Source organism: Rhipicephalus microplus, unplaced genomic scaffold (assembly GCF_043290135.1).
Source record: "Rhipicephalus microplus isolate Deutch F79 unplaced genomic scaffold, USDA_Rmic scaffold_24, whole genome shotgun sequence".
Lineage (NCBI taxonomy): Eukaryota > Metazoa > Arthropoda > Arachnida > Ixodida > Ixodidae > Rhipicephalus > Rhipicephalus microplus.
The window spans coordinates 4,747,428-4,773,908 of record NW_027464597.1 but is presented as its reverse complement, the minus strand read 5'-3'; the positions used below and the strand labels follow the sequence as shown (position 1 = coordinate 4,773,908).

The 26,481-nt window shown below is 46.9% G+C and overlaps 1 protein-coding gene across 1 annotated transcript in view; it reads right to left on the bottom strand.

Moving 5' to 3' along the window:
- Window positions 1–483: 483 nt before the first annotated feature.
- Window positions 484–26,481, bottom strand: part of LOC119181579 (nuclear pore glycoprotein p62-like) — a 32,675-nt gene continuing 6,677 nt past the window's right edge. The window contains exons 3-8 of the mRNA XM_075884204.1: window positions 25,056–25,107; window positions 22,153–22,243; window positions 8,910–9,136; window positions 6,409–6,520; window positions 2,473–2,539; window positions 484–582 (exon numbers count right to left, since the gene is read on the bottom strand). Coding sequence (XP_075740319.1) covers window positions 506–582; window positions 2,473–2,539; window positions 6,409–6,520; window positions 8,910–9,136; window positions 22,153–22,243; window positions 25,056–25,107 — 626 coding nt within the window. The 3' untranslated portion in view covers window positions 484–505. The remainder of the gene's footprint in view (window positions 583–2,472; window positions 2,540–6,408; window positions 6,521–8,909; window positions 9,137–22,152; window positions 22,244–25,055; window positions 25,108–26,481) is intronic.

The following is a 26,481-nucleotide window of genomic DNA, read 5'->3' as shown; positions in this document are numbered from 1 at the left end:
ACATGGCTTCTACAAAACTTCGACAAAAAATGAAATAGGCAAGTTTTTCTGCCTTGAATACTTTTTTTATGAATAAACTAGTAATTGCCACTTTTTACAATCTCTAGATGCGTTTCAAGAGGCAGAATTAATAGATCAGCTTCAAGAACAAAAATATTATGCCTCGAACTATCAGTATCACATATAGAACTGTTCATCGCGTGATATTGTTCAAGTTCAACATAGTACAGCATTGTGTTCACAAAATAAATTGCCACTGATACGACTTATTTCGTGCTTTCACCTTTTATATAGAAAGCGGAGCTCCTCTGAAAAGTAACGTACCTTAACTACCAGTCTTTTTTTTTTGTTCCGTTTAACGAGAGAACACTGTATTCATGTTCCGCAGTGTTACGTGAAAGCCCCGATAAACATTTACTTGTGTTTTACAGCTCACACTGATTTGAATGATCAAAGACATTTATTATTAACACACATACAAGAAAGCTATGGGGTCGCCGTGGTGTCAGCGCTTCAGCGGTGGTTTGGTCCTCTGCTGCTGGCAGTCACTATTGATCTTCTGGAGCTTCTGCTGCAAGATACCTGTGGCACAAATAAAAGTTCAGCATTGCTGTGCTTAAATTGAGTGGAGTAGTCATCAATTAACATCAATAGTTCAATTTCAGAAACATAAAAAGAAGTGGGAATCTGTCTACGTTCAACAAGGTACGCTGTTCACTGACACACTACACAGCCGTGTACAGACCAGGCATCGTAGTTACTATGCACTGCGTTGCCTGCCCAATGTAGTGAACGAATTCACAATAACAGATGGCAGTTTGGGCATAATGCCTAAAGAATCGACTTCAGACATGGATTCTCTCAACTATAACGTTTGAGTGTTTTTTTTGTTTCCAGGTTTTGGATTGTCAGTTCATGTTAATGCCTGCCACTAGAACTCCGTATCACACATTCCTGCCATTGTTACGGAAGGGCAAGACAGCAGATCTGTTTACCTTGCTTTTCTTATCACATTTGTTTCTGTCTCCTTTATCACAAATCTACAGATGTAAAATAACCACATCTCGGAACACATTGCCTGTCAGTATCGTACGCCCATCGTAGGAGTCGATGCTGTGGTCGAATTAACGTGAATGAGACGTGTGTCACACATGGAGATGGCACAAGGGCGATTTATTACGACTTGGTTTTTTTACCTTACACAATGCTTTGCGCACTTTATGCAAACACATAGAGTGCAATTTTCTCGTAAGACCGCATGCATTGACTCAATTGGGTGGTTGCGTGTGCCAACACCACATTATTATTATGAGGCATGCCTTAGTGTGACCCTGAAAATTAGTGTAGAACCTCTGCGATTCTTTAATATGCCTGTGCAACTCCAGGTACAAAAGTGTCTTGCATTTCACTCCCACTGACGTGGCCCAGTCCGATGCATGAATCTGAGCTTCTTTTTTCATAACTTCACTTGAAGCTCCCACCAATACAAACGCACACAGCCACGAACGAAAGACGGTCAATTTCAAAGGCTTGTTTTTTCTTTGTTGAGCATAACCTTAATTTGAGCAAACAGGCAGAAAAGTGAAGGAAAGTATCGAGAATGTTACTTGCAGTTATTAAGATGCAAATGAGAACAAGTTAAAGTGGATGAAAAGATAACTTGCCGCTGGCAGGCACTGATTCTGCGACCTTAAAATAACGCTTCCAATGCTCTACCAACTAAGCTACAGCTGCGGTCATCTCCCCGGACACTTTGTGGAGTGCTTTGCAGACGTGACACCTATAGACATGACCGACCTGCAACGATGTGTCACACTCCGGATGACACACACAAGTACAAGAAACATATCTCTCACGAGTGAAGCAAACAGAGTGCGACTGAATACCTGAAACGTTTAGCTCCTTTCAAATCAGAGTCAGCATTAAAAAAAAAAAGAAATTTGGTGGTTGAATGCAGTCTTAGCAAATACAGTGAAACCTCATCATAACGAACAATCATAAAACGAATAATGAAATATAACTAAGTAAATGAAGAATAGTATTGCCAACAGTTTCACGAATAAATGTCTATAATGAATTTTCGGGTATAACGAAGTTATTATTGTGACATGTCACATGAGGTTTGAGTGTACAGTGGTAAAGCACGCTGTCACAGTGTCTTGCGTGGAAAGCATCGGCAAGCTCGCTACATTTCACGTTTTCATGAGGTCTTGAGGCACCAGGTAACGGTTCTCGCTAATCGAAGGAGATGGGTGCGCAGGGAAGGACAACAAACCGGCACAGGCGCGTGTCCGTATAGCTATGACAAAACGTGCGCGAGAAGGAGAAAATTGATCTTGGTTGAGCTTCAAGGAGAAATGCATGCACAAAGCAATTTTATGGATTGGCATTGGGAGGAGTCACGCTATCGCTCTTTAATGATGTAATGTGATGTTAAATGATGATTGCGACTGCTACGCTGCCACAGCTCACCCGCTTTTTGTTGCACCCACGCAAGGGCATCCATGTGGGAGCTCAGCACCTTTGAGAGCTGCTGCAGCTGCAAGGAAGGAGAGGCACAAGAGTTGGTGCTACAGCAATCAGTGTTGCGAATGAGTTGGGACAAGCAGGACACATCCTTTCGAAAGTTGATGGAGTATGGTAGCTGTTTTGTGTATCGATATTTTCAGAAAAGAAAAAAAAATGCCACCAGCTAGTCTTCACGCTGGAGTACATAGGCTGACGTTACAGCCTCGGCAGTGCGTTTTTGGGGGTTATGCCTATTTATAGCAGCGCAGAAAGGAATATGGAAGTGTCCTGGGAGCCGCATGTGAAAACCTACACGGTTTTGTTTAGAAATTTTCATTATGTAAGCTTGAAACCATCGTCCAAGCACATCTGGGGTCTATGAGAGTGGACATTACGACAAAAGCCACAGTGGTACAATTTCCCGTTTCGCGCCCCGCCCCCCCCCTCCTACCCGGAACTTGTAAGTGCGACTACCTTCGATTCCTGTGCAATCATGTTAACCAGGTTCATTTTTTTTACATTTTCCTTTCCGGTTGTAATGCCTAAACACTGCCACAGTACTCTCGTAGTGTGTGACACGTTGTCACCTAAAATGGCGACAAAAATAAGCGAAAAGTGCTTAGTATTTTAAAGGAGACCTGCAACACCTTTTTAAGTAGTCGCGGAGTGCATTCGCTGAAGGAGTTAGTTGCCTCACGAATCCACTACCACAAAAAAATTTCGGATCCGTCCAGTATGAGTGGAGTTACAAATATTTGTCACACGCTGCGATTGCATCCTCTGTTTTCTCATCCCGGCGAACGCACAGGGAGCTAAGCAGGGAGGGATGACAAGGGGGAAGAAAATGCGTCATGCGCGCCTAATGACCTTGAGCACCTTTAGGGGTGAAGCTCCTCTTAGTCTAACCTTGTCGTTCATCACGCGTAACTCAAAGAAGAGACTAGAAAGAAAAGAAGGCAGTGTTTCCCAAACAGTATAATCGACGGCGTTGTCTCATAGAAGTACAGACAAACTGCAGTTGAGCAAGGATATTCTAGATGGCGCTGTAACGTCACTCTCCAACTGGCTGCTGCGTGGGCTGCGCTTGAGTACGCGCATAACGAGTGCCTCTCTCAGTTTCCTGGATAGTCGCCGAATGTGGCGGATCGTCGGTGGGGCATTGACGAAGTAGAGCGGCGGGCGCGTTGAAGACTTTTGCGCTCGGCATCTTTTGCTCGCGTCTCGTCGGTGTTACCCATGCACCGTCTGCATTCTCGAACGCGATCGGACGCATAGACGCATTCTCGGACGGACGGACATATGGACGGATGGACGCTTCGCCTCACTCATCATCCACTCCGTGGATGTGCTGTGCTTTTTTCAGTTTGTTTATTCGAATCCTTGGCTTTTCGGTGCGATCGCACACACGCATGGACCAGTGGCGGCCTCCCGTGGCAGCCCCAGTAACGAGAGAGTGCGTCATACTGAAATCAACCAATGGCTGATACTTGGCTTGGGTCGTCGTGGTTCTTAGTTTCTTGTGAAAATGGGTTTACTGCAGTACGCATGAAAAAAAAAACTATTCAGGGGTAATTTGCGCTGCCGTTATTAAATACAAATTCAAGTAAAATGAACATATTACCATCACATCAAATTAGTGGCGTAGCCAGGGGGCGTTACACCCGGCCTGTGCCTCCTGCCCCGTAATTTGATTTCAGAATGCCATACAAAAAGGTGCCCCCTACTACCCCTGGAAAAATATTTCTGCCTACCGGCTTATGTTCCCTAATTATATTAAATTTTAAAACGTTCTACATTTTGTAACATTTATCACTTGCATTCTACCGACAGTGAAATCTTGCTACTACTCAAAATTGTTTCCACTTTGGTTGAAGCAAACCGAATGACATTTGCAGAGACCTTGTTTATACCTTTACAAAGTATTGTGCAAGTTAGTAGGGTCAGGACAAATATATACGTTTTTCTTTGTGGCGTCCCCGCAAACACGAACTGAACCCCGGTCCTTTCAAGATGTTTTCGCTCGTTTCTTAAACCCACGAATAAAAAAAAGGGAAAGAAAACCTTCGGTGTAACGATTGGGCATTCCGGAGTGGAGTACCTGGAAGGATTATTTCTACTATTCTCGCGGGCTCCCCCGCGCAAACACGAGCATCGGGCGGCGCCTTGTCGTTTACAGACAGTGTGAGAGTGTACGGTGGAGATAATCCGCGCGCACCCTTCAGATTTGTGGCATGGGGGAGCAGCAGAGCACCTTTTTGTTGGTTCGGGGAACGCGACCCTGCCGCAGCGTCTGTGCCGGGTCCGACCTGACTTTTCGTCAGCCTCCGTGGCTCCAGGGCTCATTACTGCGTTCTGCGCGGATGACCACCCGCGGCGTTGAATGACGAAGAAGCGGCGGCTACGGAGAATTTCGCGGGAGACACCGAGCTGCATGGAGACGTCGAGACTCGTTCTGGACATCGGCTCATCAAGTACCAGAAACCGGGTCAATCGGTTCGGCCGAAAACTTTTCGGCACAACACTGCAAACTCCGGACGTTGGTCATTACAGACGACGCACTTTGTCGGAAGCATCGGGACCATTGTTCGCCCGTAATTAAAGTGTCTTGGGACAGCTCGCCCATTTCTCTCTCTGAGGCTTGAGTTTTTACATTGTTACTTTCTCACCTTTGTTTGGGAAAGGGTTTTCTACTGGTGTGAGCCGCGGGGGCGGCCGTCGAAGATGATACACTCCGACTGACAAGAAAATAAGCCGCGCCGATAGTGGCGATTGGTTTGGGGCCCCGGTAGGGCGGAGTTGGGTTCTACAAAAAGGAACTACGAGACGATACGACAGGGGGGTCAGAGATATATGATGCGATGAGCTCGAGATGGTAGAGAGGCAAGGACGGTACAATGAGGAATGAAAGTTAGGAATAAGAGGCGAGTGAATGGAGCGTTACGAAAGAGCGCTAAGATGGAAATCACTGAGAGGCACGATGTAGGCGACGATGACGAAGACGAAGACACTGACGAATCGGACAGATCAGACCTCGACGCCAAGAACCAACCTTCAGCCCCGATTCGAGCAGCCAACTCCGAGGCCCCGACTACATGGACATTCTGTGAGACGAACTTCACCTCCCTTACTTAAACGAGCTTTGCGGGTAGGGATGCGGCATATTGAGACATTGCGCGGTTTTATTCATTGATAACTTTACCATTTGTGTCGTCCTGTGTTTACTCTGTATTGAGGCACCCTTGTATTGTCACCGTTACTTCGCTTATGTATCCTGTTTCGCGTGTCGCGAGTATTTCCTGATGTGTTGCAATTTCGTCTAACAGAGATGTTGTTCACGAACAGTACGTGTGTACGCCATTTGCACTTGCTATTAAATTAAATGAATCAGTAAACAGAGACAGGTCGTAGCGTCTCTTACTTCCCGGCCCCAGCACGAATCCCTGTATGTGAGAAGTGATTGAGACACATAGCCAAGAGGGAACCGGATAGACAAGGGGTTGAGTGGCCTTCCCTCTCTTTGGTAATCGGTGGCGTAGCGGGGGACGTCTCACTTTATGATATACGATATACTATTCAAATTCAATTTGAACTTATTTGAACCAAATCACTATTCGTTTCGAACCTAACATTCTTTATCCGCGCAATCCCCATCTTTTTTTTTTTTTTGGAATCCCGCATCTCTTTCCTGCTGCCCCATCGCAAGTGTAACGAGATTTCAGTGGATATCTTTGAAGGTACACTGAACTGCAGGAGAAAAGACACAACAGAACAAGGCACCTAAAATAACAACACAACAGCAACAAAATCCTTCCTGACAGCTCGAACGAAAATTCATGAACACCAACGCTTAAAACTTGAATTGGCCAACCTAGTCACACTAAAGGCTGAAACTGAACTGACCGGTTCGTCCTGCACGACAGATGCGTTGGCCGCATTCAGCTGTGCTGTGAGGTTTCTAACGTTCTGCGACACAGAGCTCAGCTGGGAGTAGATGTCCTCCGCCATGAGATACCTGCGACACATTTAAAAGAGGGTGATGACGCACGGCGTCTAATGCAGAATGTTCGGCTATACAGTATGTTCTGTTACGGAGTGCACATTGTGGTTCTCAGCCAGAAGGGTCAAAAGTAGGCCATGCGCGACAAGAGGGACAAGCAAAACCCAAAGGTTACATGTTCTTAAAAGAAAAGCATTGTAATTGTTGCAAGAGTATACAGACGACACAGTACACATGACAGCGTTACAAATCCCACTCATCCCAACTAGAAAGGTTGTTTAGCAAAAATGCAGCATTAACACCATATGCCTAAAACAGCAAGAGAGGTAGCTAGTTCACTTGGCTGCCAATGCGGGGCCACAGGTCAAGAGAACAGAGTATAATCTACTCATAAATGTGCATCTCCGCGTTCCTGCTTATTGAAAACTAAGCCATAAAGGAAAGGTTATGGCAGAGTTAGTTAGATATAAGACCATCAATCACGACATTATAATATTAACAAGGACTAACATAACAGACATGCAAAACATGCAAAAATTATCTGGTATAGTTCTCGTTATTGTGTCTAACAAAGAAGAAAAAAATGAGTCCTTCAAATTTGTTCTTCTTTCCCACATTATATTACGAAACCTATCTCACTTTTCGAAGTGTACTCTTTCGTTATTACGCTGCTGAAATCGATCACCAGCGACCGATGCTTTGAGTTGTGGCGTGTTGGAGATGTTTATCGCGTACGTAGCACTTTCTATTGGTTAGTCCCACCACTGAACTTTACTAAAACAGATTGAATGAGCCCACTTTGGCAACATAGCGATTTTAGACCGATCCTTGTGTTAACCAATGTATCTGTCGTTGAAAATGTTTGAAGTATGATTGGCTACCGCACTTTAGAGAAATATGTGCCGTTTGTGGTTACTCTGCATTAACGTCTGAATTCTATTATATAACGAACCACTGCAAGTCAAATAGTATCAAATTTTGATCTGACCTTCACATTCTGACAGTGTTGAGCGGTAATAAGTGCCCAAAATTTATGCCGAAAAGCGTTCAAGCAACGCTGGGCTGAGCGCCATTGTTAATGAAAACAAATTAAAAACCCGCAAGAACGCGGTGCTTGTGCGAGTGAAAAGAGGTACAAACGTAAGATAGGATTCCAATTCGATGTGATCATTTTTTTTGTAATCCAGGTGGTATGTGTTTGGCCAAACGCGCGCCTATGCTAACGCACAATGACAGCCGTTGGCTGTTTTCTGTAGATACAGATGGCGCTGCAATTTTTTTCACAACTCATCTATATCGCTGACATGAGAAGTTCATTCAACCGCCTTTCGTTCTCTTTTTTTTTACAAAGGAGGTGATTAAAACCACCCGCAAGAAGACAAATAAAGATACCTGGATGCACATTTTGGAATTCCAAAGTATGCAGAGATTGGCCGCTCATGGAAAGAGGTGACGCCAGACGAACTAGTTAAGTTGATTGGACTTCTGATGTTTCTCTGTTGTTTGGTAGATTTTCTTTTGATATATTCTGCTGTCGTGGATCTGCCGTCGTGGATCGTTATACGTGCAAACGATGTGTTTTATGATGAGATTGCGCAGATTATATTGGTTTCGTAAATGAACTTTGCAACACCTTTTTCATGCAGCTATAAAATGGATTCACTAAAAAAGTTTACTGTCTCATGAATTCACCACCGCAGAAACTTTTCGGACCCGTCGACTATGAGAGAAGTTACAAAGATTTGTCGCATGCTGCAATCGCATTCTTCTTTCTCTCGTCCCGGCAAAATGGCTGGAAGCTAAGTGGAAAGGAATGGCACGGAGAAAGCAAAGCATCGTCTTAGAACACGTGAATTTTCAGTGCGATAGCGTTCGTACGCGTGGACAAGTCGCGGCTTCCACGGTGATGCCTGTAACGACCGAGCGCGCCATGGTCAAATCAGCCAATAGAACGGCTGTGACGAGTGGTTTTTGAGCTTCTTCCTTCATTTGTAAAGAGAAGAGAACAATTTCCAACTGACTTCGAAAATTTGTTCCGAATTAGCATATAGCATACTCGTATAAGTGTAGTGGGATAATCAGGGTGAACAGTGGAAGTGCCTCAGACTGGCTGGCCGACGTTTCGATAGGAGGACCTACCTTTTTCAAAGGCGCCGTGTCATCTTTGGCGTGTTAGTTTTAAAGGGGTTAGTGGTGACGTCATTCACTGGTGGTGGTGCCTGTCATGAACACGCACCACCACCAGGAACGAAAGGCAAAGATCAAAAGGCAAAGAGCAATGAAGTGCTCGTGTGCACCCCTCTTTGCCTTGTGTTCTTCACCGCGTTGCTTTTCCCTCCAGCGCTTTCGTGCTTGTGCTGCCACCACTTTTAAAACTAATTAACACACGAGCTGCAGAACTCACGTGTCCTCTCGCTGTAGGTCGGCGTGCTGCTGCACGGACAGGCCAGGCGCCCGCTTCATTGCAGCTTCGAGAGGTGCGAGCAGCCGCTCGAGCTCCTCTTGCTGCGCAGCCATGTATTCAAGCTTCTGTCTTAGCTGTCGATGGTCCAGCTGCGCACGCTGCACCTGGGAGCTCAGCTGGCTCACCCGTTCGGCACTCATCATGAGTGCATGGTCTCTGGCATTCACCTGTGTGCAGACGTGTGTCGAGCAGGGTGTTGAACAAACAGTCCTTAGCTGCCAAAGAGTACAGTCGATGCAAAAGGTAACGACACAACTGAGGACGAAGAAAAATGGAGGTAATGGAAAGTTTCAAGTGGCGCTCCTTCTTTTAATTCTTGTTTCCTTCGTCCTGCGCTGCGTCATTACCTTTTGAGCATGTATGAACCAACTGGTGTGTCCCTACTTAGCATACGTTGAAATGTCGTAAGGCAACCCTGTACAGGCGGGAAGCGAGGCAGGTTGTTGTCAAGTAGTGTCGAAATAAAGCTGCGTGTATTCCGGGCTCAATCGGCCTTAATCTGTCGTGCTATTGACGTTACGGTACATTACACCAACCAGCCCCAAAGCATGTTTGATTGAGCACATGGTCTCTTTGTAAAGCAATGACACTGTGTCAGGTAAAAAGGATTTATTGACCTGATTAGCATATGTCATTTGAATTCTTCGAAGTAGTTTTTTTCTTTGGTGTATATGCTGTGAGTATAATGCAATTTACATGTTTGAAAGGCTTTCACACAGGCAGCTTTTGAGACCTCTGTTAGGTACTCGGTGACACTTTGTTGGATGGTGGGAACATTGACAAGTTGGTGACTTTTTTAGCTTCTCTCGAGCTCTGGCAAAAAGGACGGTGTCTGGCGGGCTCAGACCAGTGTTGCATTAGCACTGAATCAACCCCGATGAGAGTCCGGCAGACTTGATCTTCTTCACAAGGCTCACGAAAATCCGAAAAGGTCATCAATTCATCAATGTTTTATCCATCCAATGGACCATGACAGTCTTTCTAGTATAGGTCCGCAAAAATTGCGGAGCTCACCGAGGTTCACTCACGAAATATATTTTGCGCTTGGGACTCACTCGGACTGAGAATCATAAATATTTTCCTGTGGCGGACCCACTCGGACTTATTCTTATGAAAATGTGCATCAACCGGCATCACTCGTACTAATGTTCATAAAAATATTACTCACCCAGACTCGCGGCTCAGTGTCAGTCTGGGTGAGTTCGAGTGTGTCGACTCATGAGTCCGCAAGTCTAGAATTAGCTCGTCCAATCACGGTGTTTATGTTAATTAACCCCAATACCTCACGTATTTAGTGCTCTTCTTGGCACGTTCTGATATAGCACCTTCGAATACGAGTTATGAGTGCTTGTAAACCAGCAAGGACGTTTTTCTTGAACGAGGTGACAACGTAAGGTATAGTAATCAAGAACGTTTTTGATGAGTTTGTGGTGTGAGGTTGTCACAGAATGAGCGCTAAAAATGGGCGCGCCGCCAAATTCTTGCGATAACGCGCGGGGGAGACGCCGGGAGGTCAAAAGAAAAAAAAAGAAAACAAACATCCAAGGCTCCCCGGGCGCGCGCTCTCCCCTCGGAAACGTGGCTTCGCCGACGAACCTCCTCACCCCACATCGGCGGCCGAGCAAGCGCGCGAGAATTCTAGAACGAAAGAGGCGTGGTCACGCCGGGTTGAGTCATCCATCGCGGAGGGCATTCGAACTGTCTCACCCCCTACCCAGCCTTCGCTGCGTATCGCGCCGACGAAATGACGAGAACTTTCTGGAATGTCGTGCGGAAGGTATTTAACCGAGCAGCGGAGACGAGAGATCAGGCGAAGACGGAAGTTAGCGCCAGAGCGCATTGGGTGTCCCGCCGTGTAGTTGGTGAAGGTTTTGTCCGTAGGGACAAAGCAGGAGAAGAAGAGGATTTCCACCTGAGGGGTGAAGGCTCGAGCTACAGGCAAGAGCGTGTGTTTACCACTATCGAGCGAAGACGCGTGGCAACAGCTGCGTGTGTGAAGCCGACGTGTTTCCGGCGAAGAAGTTGAAGCTTGAAGAGTGGCCAATTGAAGACGCGAGGTTTCCAGGAAGAGAAACTTCAGGGGGCAGCGGAACGACAACAACGCTGGACTTTGAGTGAGTGATTCTCGGAAGAGTATCATTCAGACTTTTGTTCCAAGGACTTTGGACTGAATAGGTTTTTTATCTCTTTAGTCTGTAAGTGTCTTGGTTGTTAAATGCATGCGACTGCACTGTAGTGTGAATTGTTGTCTGTGTCCGTTGTTTTGAATGTGGCTGATTGTACTGTGTAGTACGTTGGTTGATTGGTGACACATTGTACTCAACTATTGTGGAAAGTGCATACTCGTGTATTGTTTTCGATCTGCCATTATTGAGAATATAATTTTGTTTGTTTATCAACTCTCGGCTCTGACTTGTTCTTTGGGCCACAGCCGGCGTCTGCTGGCGCGCCAATAAGGACCACTTCTAAATTGTCCACGCTTTCGTGGTGCGGTTCGGGGGGCCGATACTTCGGCCCTTGGAATTAGCTCGGCGATCGCCTCCCTAATTAACGGGACCTGTGTGACAATTAATCTGGCGTCCGCGACGAGGACCTTTTGGTGCACAGTGTGTCCAAAGTAGTGAGAAAGAGCCTCGAGTGTTGATAGTGCTATCGGAACGATTTTGTGTGTTGTGCAGTGTTCTCGTTAACGAGTGCAGTGGAGTGTTCCGATAGACTGATTTAGGCTGATACTTTTTACACGCGGCAAGACTTTATTTGCGAGAAGCTATGGATCTCGAAAAGTTAGTAGCTCTTGGTGAGAAGATGGGTCTTTCTGGCGCCGAACTACGGAAGTGGGTCACCCAGAAGAAAAAAGAAGAAAAAGAGAGGGCCAAAGAAGAAAAGGCAGCTGAGCTGGAAAAAGAAAGGCTGGCGGTCGAAAGAGCCAAAGCGGAAAAAGAAGCTGAGTTGGAACGAGAGAGGTTGGCAGCTGAGAGAGCCAAGGAAGAAAAAACAGCTGAGTTGGAACGAGAGAGGTTGGCAGCTGAGAGGGCGAAGGAAGAAAGAGAGCAACAATTGAAGTTGGAGTTGGAGAGAGAAAAGCTGGCAGCTGAAAGGGCGAAAGAAGAAAGAGAGGCAAAGGAGCGACAGCTGAAAGAAGAAAGAGAGCAGCAGTTGAAGTTGGAGCTGGAGCGAGAAAAGCTGGCAGCCGAAAGGGCGAGAGAAGAAAGAGAGGCAAAGGAGCCACAGCTGAAAGAAGAAAGAGAGGAAAGGGAACGGCAGCGACAGCACGAGATGAAACTCGAGCGGCTCCGTTTGCAACAGCGAAGCGAAACTCCGGTCCAAGCTAGAGTTGAAAGCAGCGAACGGGAGGACCACGGCTTCCGCTTGAACACAAGCAAGCTGCTCGTGGCGTTTGATGAAAGGAAGGATGACCTTGACGCGTACATTCACCGATTCGAGACGATTGCGAAGAGCCAGAATTGGTCGGAACATCAATGGGCAACTGCTTTGAGTACTTGCTTGAGTGGTGAAGCGCTCAGTGTGTACGGTAGGCTGACGCCGACCGATGCAGCCAACTATGCAAAGGTGAAAGCTGCTTTGCTGAAGCGATTTAGATTTACCGCGGAAGGATTCCGGGTGTTATGCCTGCGAGTCCACAGCGAACGGCCGTGCCTCTGATAAAGGCAATCTGTGTCAAGGCCAGCCCGCCTGACACGAACAACTCAACGGCGTCAACAGGCGGACGGCGCCTTTCTGGCGTGCACGTGCAGTGAGTCATCCCAGCAAGCGAGCCCGTCGAGTAAACAACGGGCGTCTTCATGTCTGGGGGTCTGACGCGGCCCAGCGGCGACCCCATTGGAGGAATCTGCCCTGACGACCAGCGGCGCTTCTGGTTGGACATTTGAGTTGGACCCGGTGCATATAAAAGAAGCCCTGCGGCGCGTCGCGATCGGGGGTCCTAGGTGAAAGCTGACATGTGTGTCAGAGCGGACCCGTTTGAGAGCAGACCTATGTGTTAGAAAGGAGAGCTCGGCTCTTGGAGTCTCTGTCGGCCCCAGTGCCGAATTTGTAACGCCTCTGTATATATGCTGTACATAAACCTTGTTTAACTCACCGTCGTCTCGTCCGCTCGTCTATCAGCTCTGCGCAGAAGCAGTCGCGAGCTGAGAAACCTACGCTACCAAAACGGCTGGTGACCTTCCCGGCGGAGTTCGAAGCAGTGGCGCCTTCGGGACCGTGTTGGCGTCGCCGTCTTTCGAAACAGTGGTTGCAGCGGAGAGATTCGAGGCGCCCTTCGTAACGTCGTCGGAGGTGCGCTTCGCAACAGTGGTTGGCAGCTGCGGGATCGGCCGGCGTCAGCGACATCGATGCGGTGAGTGCCTGATGTTTTCCCCTCAGTTCACCAGACTACTCTAGCTCAGGTTATAGTAGTTTAGAGAAGGGCTGTGTGAAGCATTAGAGTGAGCTTTGATCGTTTCAAGCCAAGTGGAAGCGCTTTGAAACCAAAGTTAATGCGGAGGGTGTAAACACGGGAGTGTGAAAAATTGCTTGCGCGTCTTGCTAGTTGACTTATAGTGGGTACGGCAAGTAAATTGTTATCAGGGGCAAACAGCAAGAGGCTAGTGTGAACGATGGAGAACCTTAAAGTGAAGGAACTCATCGAAATTTGTGAGGAACTCGGCATTACTTTGGGTCGTGCGAAACGAAAGCAAGCAATCCTTGACATCATGAAGCATGTGGGAGTGTCGGCTGAGGAAGTCTATGAGGCCTGGGTGGATCTCAAAGCACGCCGCGAGGAGGCTGAAAGGCGAGAAGCTCGCGAACGTGAGGAGGCTGAAAGGCGAGAAGCTCGTGAAGAAGCTGAAAGGCGCGAAGCTCGTGAAGAAGCTGAAAGGCGCGAAGCTCGCGAAGAAGCTGAAAGGCGCGAAGCTCGCGAACGTGAAGAAGCTGAAAGGCGCGAACGTCGCGAGCGCGAGGAGGCCGAGAGACAGGAGCGCCTCGAGTTGAAACGAATAGAATTGGCAATCCTACAGTGTTCGCAGGCGCCTAGCGTGGCTTCTCCGACGATTCAGGTCAGCGGTTTTAGAGTTCGGGACCAACTGCCACCGTTCGTAGTAGGCGAGGACATGGCGAAGTATCTCGTCAAGTTTGAACACGTCTGTGAGCGAAACGCTTTAGAGCGGTCTCATTGGGCGAGGAACCTATTAGCTCTTCTTCCCGGCGAAGTGTCCGACGCGATAACTTGCTTGTCGAGGGAAGCGTTTGAGAGCTATGACGAGGTTAAGGAAGTGCTCTTAAGACGTTATAAGTTGTCACCCGAGGCTTTCAGGCAAAGGTTCCGGTATGCTAAAAAGGGGAATGAGTCACACGTTGACTTCGCGTTTCGTCTTAAAGCCGATTTAATTGAATGGTTCAAGGGCGAAGGTGTTTATGACGACCGCGATAAAGTGGTGGAATGCGTTGCATTGGAGCAATTCTACCGCTGCATCGAGGAGGATGTCAAACTTTGGCTGCAGGAGAAACTTGGTGAAGTACAGCTAAACAAGGCAGCAGAGTTAGCTGAGGAGTATTATACTCGTCGAAAGTTGCACAGCAGGGCAGTGCGCGTGGAAAAGGATGAAAGGAAAGAGGGTTTTTCAAGAAAACCTGATCAACGGAAACCCGCTCCGCACCGTAATTTCAAGAAGGACCCGTCTCTTACGAAGGACACTGTAGGGGAAGGACAAACGGAAGCGGAGAAATCGAGTGAGGTTTCTACCACACGGGCATTTGAATCGGAAAACAAACGGAAGCCGCTAATCTGCTACAACTGCAAAAAGGAAGGACACATCGCGAGAAACTGCCAGGAAAAGTTTGCCTTCGCAACGATCCGAGAATCAGAAAAAAACACGCGGTTGTTGGAGCCGTATCTCCAAGAAATTAGGGTGAATGAGAAAACGTGCCGAGCACTTAGAGACTCAGCGGCAACCATGGACGTTGTCCATCCTTCATTGGTGTCTCCGGATGACTTTACAGGAGAACGCGCGTGGATCAGGCAAGTCGCCGAGGAGCAGAGTGCTTGCCTACCAATAGCTACGGTTGTCATTGAAGGCCCGTTCGGTAAGCTTCGCACCGAAGCAGCTGTGTCTGCCACGCTAAATGATGGTTTTCCTTACCTTTTCTTCAACAACTCAGAGCAGCTTCTCAAAGAGCAGGGCAAATCGTTCTTCCCCAACTTAGCGTGCATGGCCCTCACGCGATCGCAAGCGCGGAAGCTTGACCTTGTTCAAGGCGGTGAACTCTCAGGTGACCTTGTCGGCGGGTCGACGGAACCCCAGAAAGGAAATTTTCCGCGTGAGTCATGTGAGCAGTCACGCGAGCGGCCCGTCGCCGAAGCGATCAGCGCGGTATGCGTAGGGGGAGACGACATGGCGCCATTGAGTCAGAGCGAGAGGGTTGCAACGCTCTCGCCTGTAGCGGAAAGTTGGAGCGAGCTGCCGAGAGTTGATCGAGAGACGCTCATTCGAGAGCAGCGTGAGGACCTCACGATTAAAGCGCTAGTGGAAAGACACAAAAACGCGGCACAAGTGCTGTCGAAGGAGCACTACGAGAAATCGGTGAAGAAGCGTGCTTTTGAAGTAGGAAGTCAGGTAATGCTGTTGCAGCCATCCAAAAGGAACAAGCTTGAGGTTCATTGGGAAGGGCCCGCCAAAGTAACATCAAAGCTTTCTGACCCCAATTATGAAGAGAAATTAGGAAGGCGGCAGAACAAAATTTACAACTTGATGAAACCCAAAGTTCAACATCAAACGGTCGTAAATCAGCTGTTGAATGCTTCAGAGGAAGAGGAAGCAGAAATTTTTAGTTCTTGTGAGGTAATCGAAGGGGGATCGAAAGTAATCTGGGAGCAGATAAACCTAGAGCCTACGTTAAGTGAAGTCCAGAAGGAGGACCTGAGAAAGATTGTTTCCGAGTTTGGAGACGTGTTTTCAGACCGTCCCGGAAACACGAGGGTGATCGAACACGATATCGAGCTAAGCGGTGAGGAGTCAATCCGTAGCAAGCCGTATCATTGTTCCCCTGTGCAACGTCGCAAGTGTGAGCCGCTCTTGGTGCCGCATAGGTATCGTCGCCTAAAAGTGGCCGGTTACTGAGATGGAGCATGTTGCTCCACAGCGCAACTTTGACGTTCGCTAAAAAAAAAGAAAGGGGGAAGCTTAACGCTAATGCAGGTGCATTGAGCAGCAGTGCGTTCTAGCTAGTACCCTCTCTTTTTTCGGTTTCTCGCTGGCGATTCGGGGCAAAATTTTGACCTCATCACGACCTGGGCTGAGCGCTCTTGTTCAGAGTGATCTCAAGGGGCCAACTTTATGTGGTATTCTAATTCGTTGCGTTGTTGTACGTGTAAAAATTCGAGTTCTCATTTTAAGAGTCTTGTGTCCCACATGTGCCTCTTGATGTAGAGGGAACGAAATTCCGATAGACACATAGCTAGGTATATGTTGTACTATACTTTGTCTGGTGTTCTGTCGGGTAAGCGGGGGCGCTTGCTTGTGTCGTGTGTTGTCTGTTGTCGATCCGTTCTTGGCAAGTTGCAGAACCATCGACAAGTGCTGAAACCAAAGATTGTCAGAAGAGACGAGCGAAGCTGGTCAACAAGTTGTGGCAACAAGCCAGTAGAGCTGGGATCCGTCCTCAAGGATGGGATGTGTTCCCGGGACAGAGTCTGGAGCTGCATTCTCCCCATGGCCCTGGAGGCGAACCTGGAGGGACCTGGCGAACGAGCGCGCCTGTCATCCGAGCCCCGTGGAAGCAGCTCGTCTTTTCGGCGCATTGTCTGGCGGCGGGGGTGCTGTTATGCCTGCGAGTCCACAGCGAACGGCCGTGCCTCTGAAAAAGGCAATCTGTGTCAAGGCTAGCCCGCCTGACACGAACAACTCAACGGCGTCAACAGGCGGACGGCGCCTTTCTGGCGTGCACGTGCAGTGAGTCATCCCAGCAAGCGAGCCCATCGAGTAAACAACGGGCGTCTTCATGTCTAGGGGTCTGACGCGGCCCAGCGGCGACCCCATTGAAGGAATCTGCCCTGACGACCAGCGGCGCTTCTGGTTGGACATTTGAGTTGGACCCGGTGCATATAAAAGAAGCCCTGCGGCGCGTCGCGATCGGGGGTCCTAGGTGAAAGCTGACATGTGTGTCAGAGCGGACCCGTTTGAGAGCAGACCTATGTGTTAGAGAGGAGAGCTCGGCTCTTGGAGTCTCTGTCGGCTCCAGTGCCGAATTTGTAACGCCTCTGTATATATGCTGTACATAAACCTTGTTTAACTCACCGTCGTCTCGTCCGCTCGTCTATCAGCTCTGCGCAGAAGCAGTCGCGAGCTGAGAAACCTACGCTACCAAAACGGCTGGTGACCTTCCCGGCGGAGTTCGAAGCAGTGGCGCCTTCGGGACCGTGTTGGCGTCGCCGTCTTTCGAAACAGTGGTTGCAGCGGAGAGATTCGAGGCGCCCTTCGTAACGTCGTCGGAGGTGCGCTTCGCAACACGGGACAGATTTCGGACAGGAAGGCCAGCTGATGGTGAGACGGCTACGCAGTACGCCGCCCGACTTTGCCATTATTTCGACAGATGGATTGAACTTTCAGGGACAGCGCAGGAGTACGATGAGCTTAGAGAGCTCCTAATTAGAGAACAATTTCTTACTAGTTGCCACCCAAGCCTGTCGCTGTATTTGAAAGAGAGGAAGGCTGAGTCACTTGAAGGAATGCTTGAATTGGCTGATCAATTCTTGGAAGCGCAAGGTGAAACTAATTTGGCCACGGTCAAGACGGATTGTCCCGAGGATTCGAAGAAATTGGCTCCCGACGAAAAGAAGCGTGCACCAGAGAGCATTCCGCGATGTTTTCTGTGCAACCGAGTGGGTCATCGCGCGAAAAACTGTCGAACGATCTTTACGAGCCCTACGGCAGTAAAATGTTTTAAGTGTGGTCAGACTGGGCACAAGGCAGACGCATGTCGTAACGGAGCGAGTCAAACTCACCAGGTATCCTGTGTGCAAGCGGCACCGACATCTGATAATAATGCCGTCACCGATGGATTCGTAGAGTTGAAGAATGGGGAGAAAATTCCTATTGTGGGTGCTGTAATGTCAAAACAGTCAACCGGTGTTACGAAGGGAATGCCAACGCTGCCTGGAAAGGTTGCAGGCAAGAAGATTACGGTTCTAAGAGACACCGGTAGCTCCACGGTTATCGTGCGGAGAAATTTGGTACGGGAAAGTGAGTTGACAGGCAGAACGAAACCGGTTTGCCTAATTGACCGTACGGTTCGGATGCTTCCCGAAGCAGAGATTGAGGTGAAAACCCCGTACTTCAGCGGGAAGGTTACCGCTCTATGTATGACGACCCCCCTTTACGACCTTGTCATCGGAAACATCGACGGGGCGCGAGCACCGAATGATCCGGAATGTTTGGGAGAAGACCCTAAGTAGAGTCCTCGCCAACCCAGTGACCGCGAGATACAAGGGAGGAGCCGCCCGTGACGGATCTCACTAGAGCCCAAGGTGAAACCGTGGTACAAGAGACCGTAAATGAGAAGATGATCGTGTTGAATGAGTTCACGGGCCGAGCAACTGGACTTACGTTGGCACGACCTCAACCGACCGACAGTGTAAAGTAGACGGAGTTGGCCAGCCGGGCAAAATGTAGAGACATGATCATGTTGGTAAATAAACAGACAGGACCCGTTGAAAGTTATGACCCGCTAACGTTGTCGGAAGTGACAACGATGGCTGAGACGCTGCCTCAGATACCGTCGTTGGAAGGGGCTCGCCGGAACAAAACGAGCAAAAACAATAAGAAGAGATCGAGAGAGCACCGCAAGAAAGGGCGCAAGCGCCACTCGAAATACACAGGATAGGTGCTGAGGTAGAATCGGATTGTGTTTGGCAGGGCTGAGTGCCATATGTTGTGTTAGTGTTCTTGTTGTCCTGTGTCGCAACTGTATGTTGAGTGAGTGAAAATGTTTGTTACGGTGATGTGATGTATAGTAATGATGTGAGTATAGTAATTGTTGTAATGAGAGAACTTCATACATTTGTATTGTTTGGAATGTGTGATGAAGTGTTGTAGTCATGTACCTGGGGCTATATTTCATGTGTCGTGGAATTGAATTACAATGTACGGTTGTATTGAGTGATCTATTGTGAATGTGAAGTGTCATGAGCGCCGGATTGTGTTACAGTCTGTGAGAGGTGTGGTAACTGTTCGCGTTCGTTTGTGTGGTTTTGAATATTATGAGATAATATTCTGAAAGTGGGGGGCAGTGTCACAGAACGAGCGCTAAAAATGGGCGCGCCGTCAAATTCTTGCGATAACGCGTGGGGGAGACGCCGGGAGGTCAAAAGAAAAAAAAAGAAAACAAACATCCAAGGCTCCCCGGGCGCGCGCTCTTCCCTCGGAAGCGTGGCTTCGCCGACGAACCTCCTCACCCCACATCGGCGGCCGAGCAAGCGCGCGAGAATTCTAGAACGAAAGAGGCGTGGTCACGCCGGGTTGAGTCATCCATCGCGGAGGGCATTCGAACCGCCTGACCCCCTACCCAGCCTTCGCTGCGTATCGCGCCGACGAAATGACGAGAACTTTCTGGAATGCCGTGCGGAAGGTATTTAACCGAGCAGCGGAGACGAGAGATCAGGAGAAGACGGAAGTTAGCGCCAGAGCGCGTTGGGTGTCCCGCCGTGTAGTCGGCGAAGGTTTTTGTCCGTAGGGACAAAGCAGGAGAAGAAGAGGATTTCCACCTGAGGGGTGAAGGCTCGAGCTACAGGCAAGAGCGTGTGTTTACCGCTATCGAGCGAAGACGCGTGGCAACCGCTGCGTGTGTGAAGCCGACGTGTTTCCGGCAAAAAAATTGAAGCTTGAAGAGTGGCCAATTGAAGACGCGAGGTTTCCAGGAAGAGAAACTTCAGGGGGCAGCGGAACGACAACAACGCTGGACTTTGAGTGAGTGATTCTCGGAAGAGTATCATTCAGACTTTTGTTCCAAGGACTTTGGACTGAATAGGTTTTCTATCTCTTTAGTCTGTAAGTGTCTTGGTTGTTAAATGCATGCGAATGCATTGTAGTGTGAATTGTCTGTGTCCGTTGTTTTGAATGTGTCTGATTGTACTGTGTAGTACGTTGGTTGATCGGTGACACATTGTACTCAACTATTGTGGAAAGTGCATACTCGTGTATTGTTTTCGATCTGCCATTATTGAGAATATAATTTTGTTTGTTTATCAACTCTCGGCTCTGACTTGTTCTTTGAGCCACAGCCGGCGTCTGCTGGTGCGCCAATAAGGACCACTTCTAAACTGTCCACGCTTTCGTGGTGCGGTTCGGGGGGCCGATACTTCGGCCCTTGGAATTAGCCCGGCGATCGCCTCCCTAATAAACGGGACCTGTGTGACAGAGGTCAAGGCAACTTCCTACGTAATTGACGTCTCTAATAAATAGTGAAACAGTGTATGAATGACACTGCTTCGAATACCTGCGAGTAGAAGTGATCATAAATATGAATCGGGGTAAGACTCATGGCTTTCCCCGTATTCAGAAACGCTCCTTGACTTGAACTTGACTTGGAAGCGCCTTCAATGCAGCGAGTTTGAAACGCGTCTGTGCGTTCGTGCTGCATAGGTACCACCAGCGTGTTCGAAACGCGTTTGTGCTGCATTGAAGTCGGAGGCAAGAGCAAGTCAAGCAGCGTTTCTAAATACGGACGGTTAAGATAAGCGGATAGAAAACATATATACATTCGCTTTGGACTCGCTCGGGCTCAGAGCCCCCAAAACTTTCCTGAGCAGGACACACTCAACTCACACTAACGAAAATTTTCTTCTACCGGACTCAATCGGACACAAATTCACGAAAGCATTACTCGCCCTGACTCACTCAAGACTCACAATCGCAGCTTGATCCGAGTCTGAGGGAGTCCGAGCGGTCGACTCATAAGATAGTTCACCGACTTGCGGTTCCTGGGAGAGGGCACAGCAGCTGACTTTCTGGGAGCCTATGTAGCGAGGGAATCGCGTTGTACGCCGTGTTAAAGCCCAAGGAAACTATTTCAGAAATGTTATGTAGTAAGTACTGATCGTATCAACACGTTCTTATTACCAGACCCAGTCTCTTTAGAAAGACGCATGGACGGACAGACAGACAGACTGGCAGACAAACGGACGGATGGATAGATGCGTGGACGTAAATTTACAATAAGTCCCTGTACTATTATACCTCAGCCTTTTTAGCAGAGTCAACATTACCTGAGAGTACATGCATAACATATTGCCTATAGTAACGACGTAATGTCTCGTCGCAATGTAACGGCATACCTCATATCTTCCCAATTTCGGCACGTAATACTTCACAAATACATTTGCAGCTGTCCAAAGACTTAGCCGCACTTAATTAGTTGTAACACGTGCACCGTACAAATAATTAAAAAAGCTTGTTATCTGGTAACTCAGATACCATGATGTAGCCGATGTCTCTTCATGGCAATGTTCTTACCGCAGCCTGTGTTATTTACAGAACTTATATCATGGCCCGTGGTCCGAATGGTCTAAACTATGTTTGAATAGCCACAGCTAATGGAATGACGGTTGTTCCTCAATAAATTATGAAACAAACAAGCACCTTTAATGTTAAAATTTTTACACGCGATTATTTACTCTTCCTCCGACATTTCTGTCAATAATCTCACCACATTTAATTATTAAACCTGTACTCGTAGTTACCACGCTTTTAACGTAGCACATTTCTTTGCTTGTACTGATGCTAACACCTGTGAGAAAAGATAAAAATATCTTTGTTCATATTTTTGAATACAGTTATTTTTTTCTGCGTGCAATGGAACAGTGGAAGTTCTTGTCAAGCAACATTGGCTTTTTACCACTAAATGTCTTCAAAAGTTGCAGCCGATGTTAATCTTACTAACGTGTAATTACGTTCATTTTACTTTTGCTTTCAAACAAGTGTCCGTGCCTTACCATTAGTAATATTTGTTCGAATTTTTTCCCCATTTTTCCCATTTTACATGCCTAAATAGGGATGAAGTATGTACAAAAATGAATAATGTAAAAAAAAATAAGAGAAAGGTGAGCGCGTGGGAATCATTTCCAGCTTTGGTTCTAGTAACGTTGATGGCGCTGCTGCGCGCTTCGTACGTCACTGTTTTCTGCACTCACCCCAGTGGCCTGGTCGATGAAGCTCCTCTCGAGGTCTCCCATTTCCCGCATCCACTGGTCGACGGACTCCTCCAGGAGACCGTAGGTCATTCTGGAAAGTTATTCAATCAAGATGCACACAAGTGCACGATGCAGCTTCCGGTCATGTTCCATCGTTTGATTGCTCTGTTTCAGTTTAATTTGCAGAGCATGAAAACCTCGAAACGCTATTCCCGTGGTTAGCGTCGACTGGTTTAGGAAGAAAATGAACAAGGAACAAGAAAAAAACATAAATAAACAAGAGAAAGGATAATGAAAACCTTCGTGCGATAGTGTCGCCGAAATATGCAGAAAGCTTGCTACAAATATACGAACTGAGTACCGGCACACCATGCAGCTTAAATAGAAGAGATAATGAAAACTTTAGTGCGAGAGAATTGTTTCTGTTGCTTATTTATGTGTCTAGTAGCAATGGACTACTGAACTGCGTGTGATAAAGGCACGGTGTGTGGCAGGTGAATATTCATGCTTTGATGGGCTGCTATTGTGCTAGCGTTTCGTACAATTCATAAAAATGATCATTCAGCTTTGCATGAAACATTTTTGCAAATAGTGTATGAGACTATGACAGCAATGATATCGAGGACTTTTGATTTGAAGCAATTGATTTGAAGCAAGCGAAAGTTTCATCTTGTAGCTTCTTGGAGCGCGCAATTTCGGACCTGGGAGCACTGTGAAAGAGATAATTTTACATATATGAGTGCAGTGTAGAAGCAAGTAGCAATTGCATTACAACACCTGAATAATATTGTGGTGCTCTAATGGAGATATAAAAATATCTCGATGGATCGCAAATCTCACGGACGAAATCAACTTAGGAGCTGTTCATATTTCACTCGAAAATAAAAAAAAAGTGGCACCACGTAATGAAGCGTTCTGGAATAACCACTTCAGCGATTGTCTTCAGCAGTAACAAATGAACGAGATATTGGATGACTAAAATTGTTCTTTATGAGATAAGGAGGAGGAGGAATAAATGAGGAAGGACAGGGAGGTTAGCCAGTTCTCAGACCGGCTGGCTACCCTTTAGAAAGACGTTAGAACAGAAACAAGATTTCGACTCTAGGTCAACCACCCAACTTGGGATTTCAACATATTACAAAACCCTTAATACACCTATGTGGTTATCATCAGATGTGTAGACAACCGCGGCGACGTGCAACACTGCCTCAACGTTAAACGTCGCACTTTCTCTAACACTTTCCCCTCACACGACGACAAAAAAAAAATAAAAGTTATTTTTCTTCCCAATCGATCAGACCGTATTGACACAATTGTCAGCCGACTCGAATGTTGGTCGACCCACCCAAACTCGCACGAAAAAAAAAAAATTCCACACTAAAAAAAAAGCGGCTTCATGGCAGGGCTGGAAAGTTGTGCAAAAAAGCTAGCTTCGCGAGAATACGCGGGGATTATATTTAGAAAGACGTTAGAACAGAAACAAGATTTCGACTCTAGGTCAACCACCCAACTTAGGATTTCAACATATTACAAAATGGGTCGACCTACAACCGCGTAAATACCGCACTACTGAGCGCAACATGATGCCTAAAAGAAACAACCTACTTAGACACCACCCCTTCACTCTCTTTGATGCCTCTGCGTGATGTGGCAAGAGCATTCTCGCAGTGCTTCCAGGCTATCATTTGCGCATGCACCGGTTTGCCTGGCATATCTGCTTCAAGTCGAGATTTCGTGAAAGTGTCCAAAAGTGCGTTCATTGGGGGGCTCTGAATAGTTTAGAGGCAAACGTCGTTTTCCTTTTGCAGCAATGATGTATATGGCTAGGTCATTCTTTTTGTATATCGAAAACCCCCTGGTGCCCTCTAGGACACATTGCCCCTCACGCCTGACTCCCCTTAAAAAAAGATATGAGAGGTTGAATCCAACAAGCGAGAGAACATTCGTTCTATATAACTCAATAAAGTTTTCATTGAATCAATCAACTTACGGATTGACCTAACCCGACGGGAAGGCGAAAACGGCCTTCTTTTTCTTTCTTCTCACGATGTTTTGATCATGGTTTATTGTTTTATCAGACACACTGTTTCACTCTCGAATCATTATTTGCATGAAATCGTCGTTTACAACACGTGACCGGTGGCAAAAACAGCAGTTGGATGACCCGTGTGCACTACATTAGGATATTTACAGCGGATAGAGAAATAGAAGAGCTTTTCTAAGAACTATTGCTCTTCCATTTCATCAACCAGATTGCTTAGGTTTCAGCTGGACTAAAGACACGGCGATTCGTCCCCAACGGCGACAACTTGTGCGTACACGAGTTCGGCTGATTGTGAACCAAGAAAAAGCGCAGAGGTAAAAATGCAGAGAGGGGAGGTTTTTTGAGGGCAATCATAGCAAGGTTGTTGCTGTGTTTGGGACCGACCGATGATATTTTGAAACCAAAACGCTCCGCCGCCGAGCAAGGAGGTGGGATAACGAACTACGGTGCTCTTGGAACGAGCTGCACTTGAGTAGGCGCAGTAAGGTGCCGACAGACAGGATCGTCATAAATCGGCACAAATGATGCAATTGGAACACAAATTCATGGATCAAGTCTACAATCGCACCAGGTATCGCAACATGTGAATTACGCAAAGAGTAGGCAATTTGAAGGTCTGCTAAAAGGCATAATTTATCATCACCACCTGCAACAACTTCAACAGAGTCTGCAGCCGTTAAGATGCATGTACTGTCTCACTGAACGAATGCTCAAACTTTGCAAGATACTGCGCAGCACGAGCGTAGTAATTTTCTTTGACTGACTTTTCAGAAGAAAAAACAATATGGAAGGAACCACCTGCAGAAGAGACATTCTTTGTTGCTGTACGAGATACATAATGCTGCTACAGCGTACTTACGTCGAAGATGGCGCAGCGTTTAGGGTTATCTTTGTCGGAGCTTTGGTCGTAGCTGTCAAAGAAAAAAAATGCAGATCAACAAGTAAGCTTCTCCACGGGGAATCGTCTGGCGTATAAACATGGAGTTCAAAATCATAGCCCGGAAACTCGCAGACGCTGAGGTAATACACTCACGGTAGAAGAGATTAAAAATAAATTTCTGCGCATTTCCGAAATAATTTCGCTTCACTTAAATCTGGACACGTCAGCCAATGTCGTAGTCATGACGGCAGGAGTGGTACTGTCAGACATAACGACAATCAGAGCTGTGTGATACGTTCCCCGCATAGCTTTGACGAATATAAGCCATAAGCAGGTGACAATGTGCCAGAACTAAAGCTGCTTAACTGAGCCCCCTATGCTGTCTGGTCGTACAAACTACATCAAAACACAGGAGCTTAATAATCTTAAAATACATCAGCATTCTCTTTTTCTGCACGCAATTGCACTATAGAATAAATTATCTGAAGTCGTAGTTAATGCTAATACAACAGAATTATTTGTTCAGTTTTTAAATAACCTTTCGTTTTACACGTAAAGCTACGCTTATGCTGAACAGCTATGTTGGCAGTTGATTCCCGCGTTCACTTTTTTTATGTATAGTGTGCAATTTACCTCATGGGTCGAATTGTTGTATGCGCATGTTTTAACACTGTTATAAAGTTGTTTGCTAGGAATTTCGAAGCATATTTACAAATTTTTCTTTGTTTGTTAATTGTAGTTTACGTTCACTCTTCCTGTAATTTAGCGACTGCTGTAAATACTATTGTTGGTATTGTTTATGTTTAATGGCGTTCTCACTCCTGCTTGGGACCGAGTAGGACCTGTTGTATTTGTAAATAAAAGAAAAATAAAAAATAAAAATACTTCCCTTCCGGCCCATGAGGAAAAAAACTGCAACGAACCTTACAGCGCAAAAAAAAAAAAAAAAACACGAGACGCAAAACGAAGAGAAACACAAGGAACGGCACCATTATTGTGTTTTTATTCATTTTGTGTCTTTTTTGCGCCGTTCTCAACTATGAACCCAAACCAACTCACCTAGCTGTCAGTGTTACTGACCTAGCCTTACGTGCGCAATATATACGCATTAGCTTTGGCTGATGTAATGATCTGGCTTGTGAGAATATTCGAACACTTCGAATATTGAAACTGTAGTGACAAATACGGGCTTTGCTATAGAAACGACGAAGAAGACGTTTGTTGTGGCGGAGGCTCGTGCTGCTGCAGCTGCTGATAAAACCACTGGTGGCTGCCTCGCTGCTCTTAGGCCCATTAAACGGTTGCTTCAGCCCCGCGCGGCGTCTAACAGTATTCTTACAAAACGAATATTACAGTGTTTGAATGCACTGATTCAAATTTAAGTTATTGGAAATTTTGAAGTACT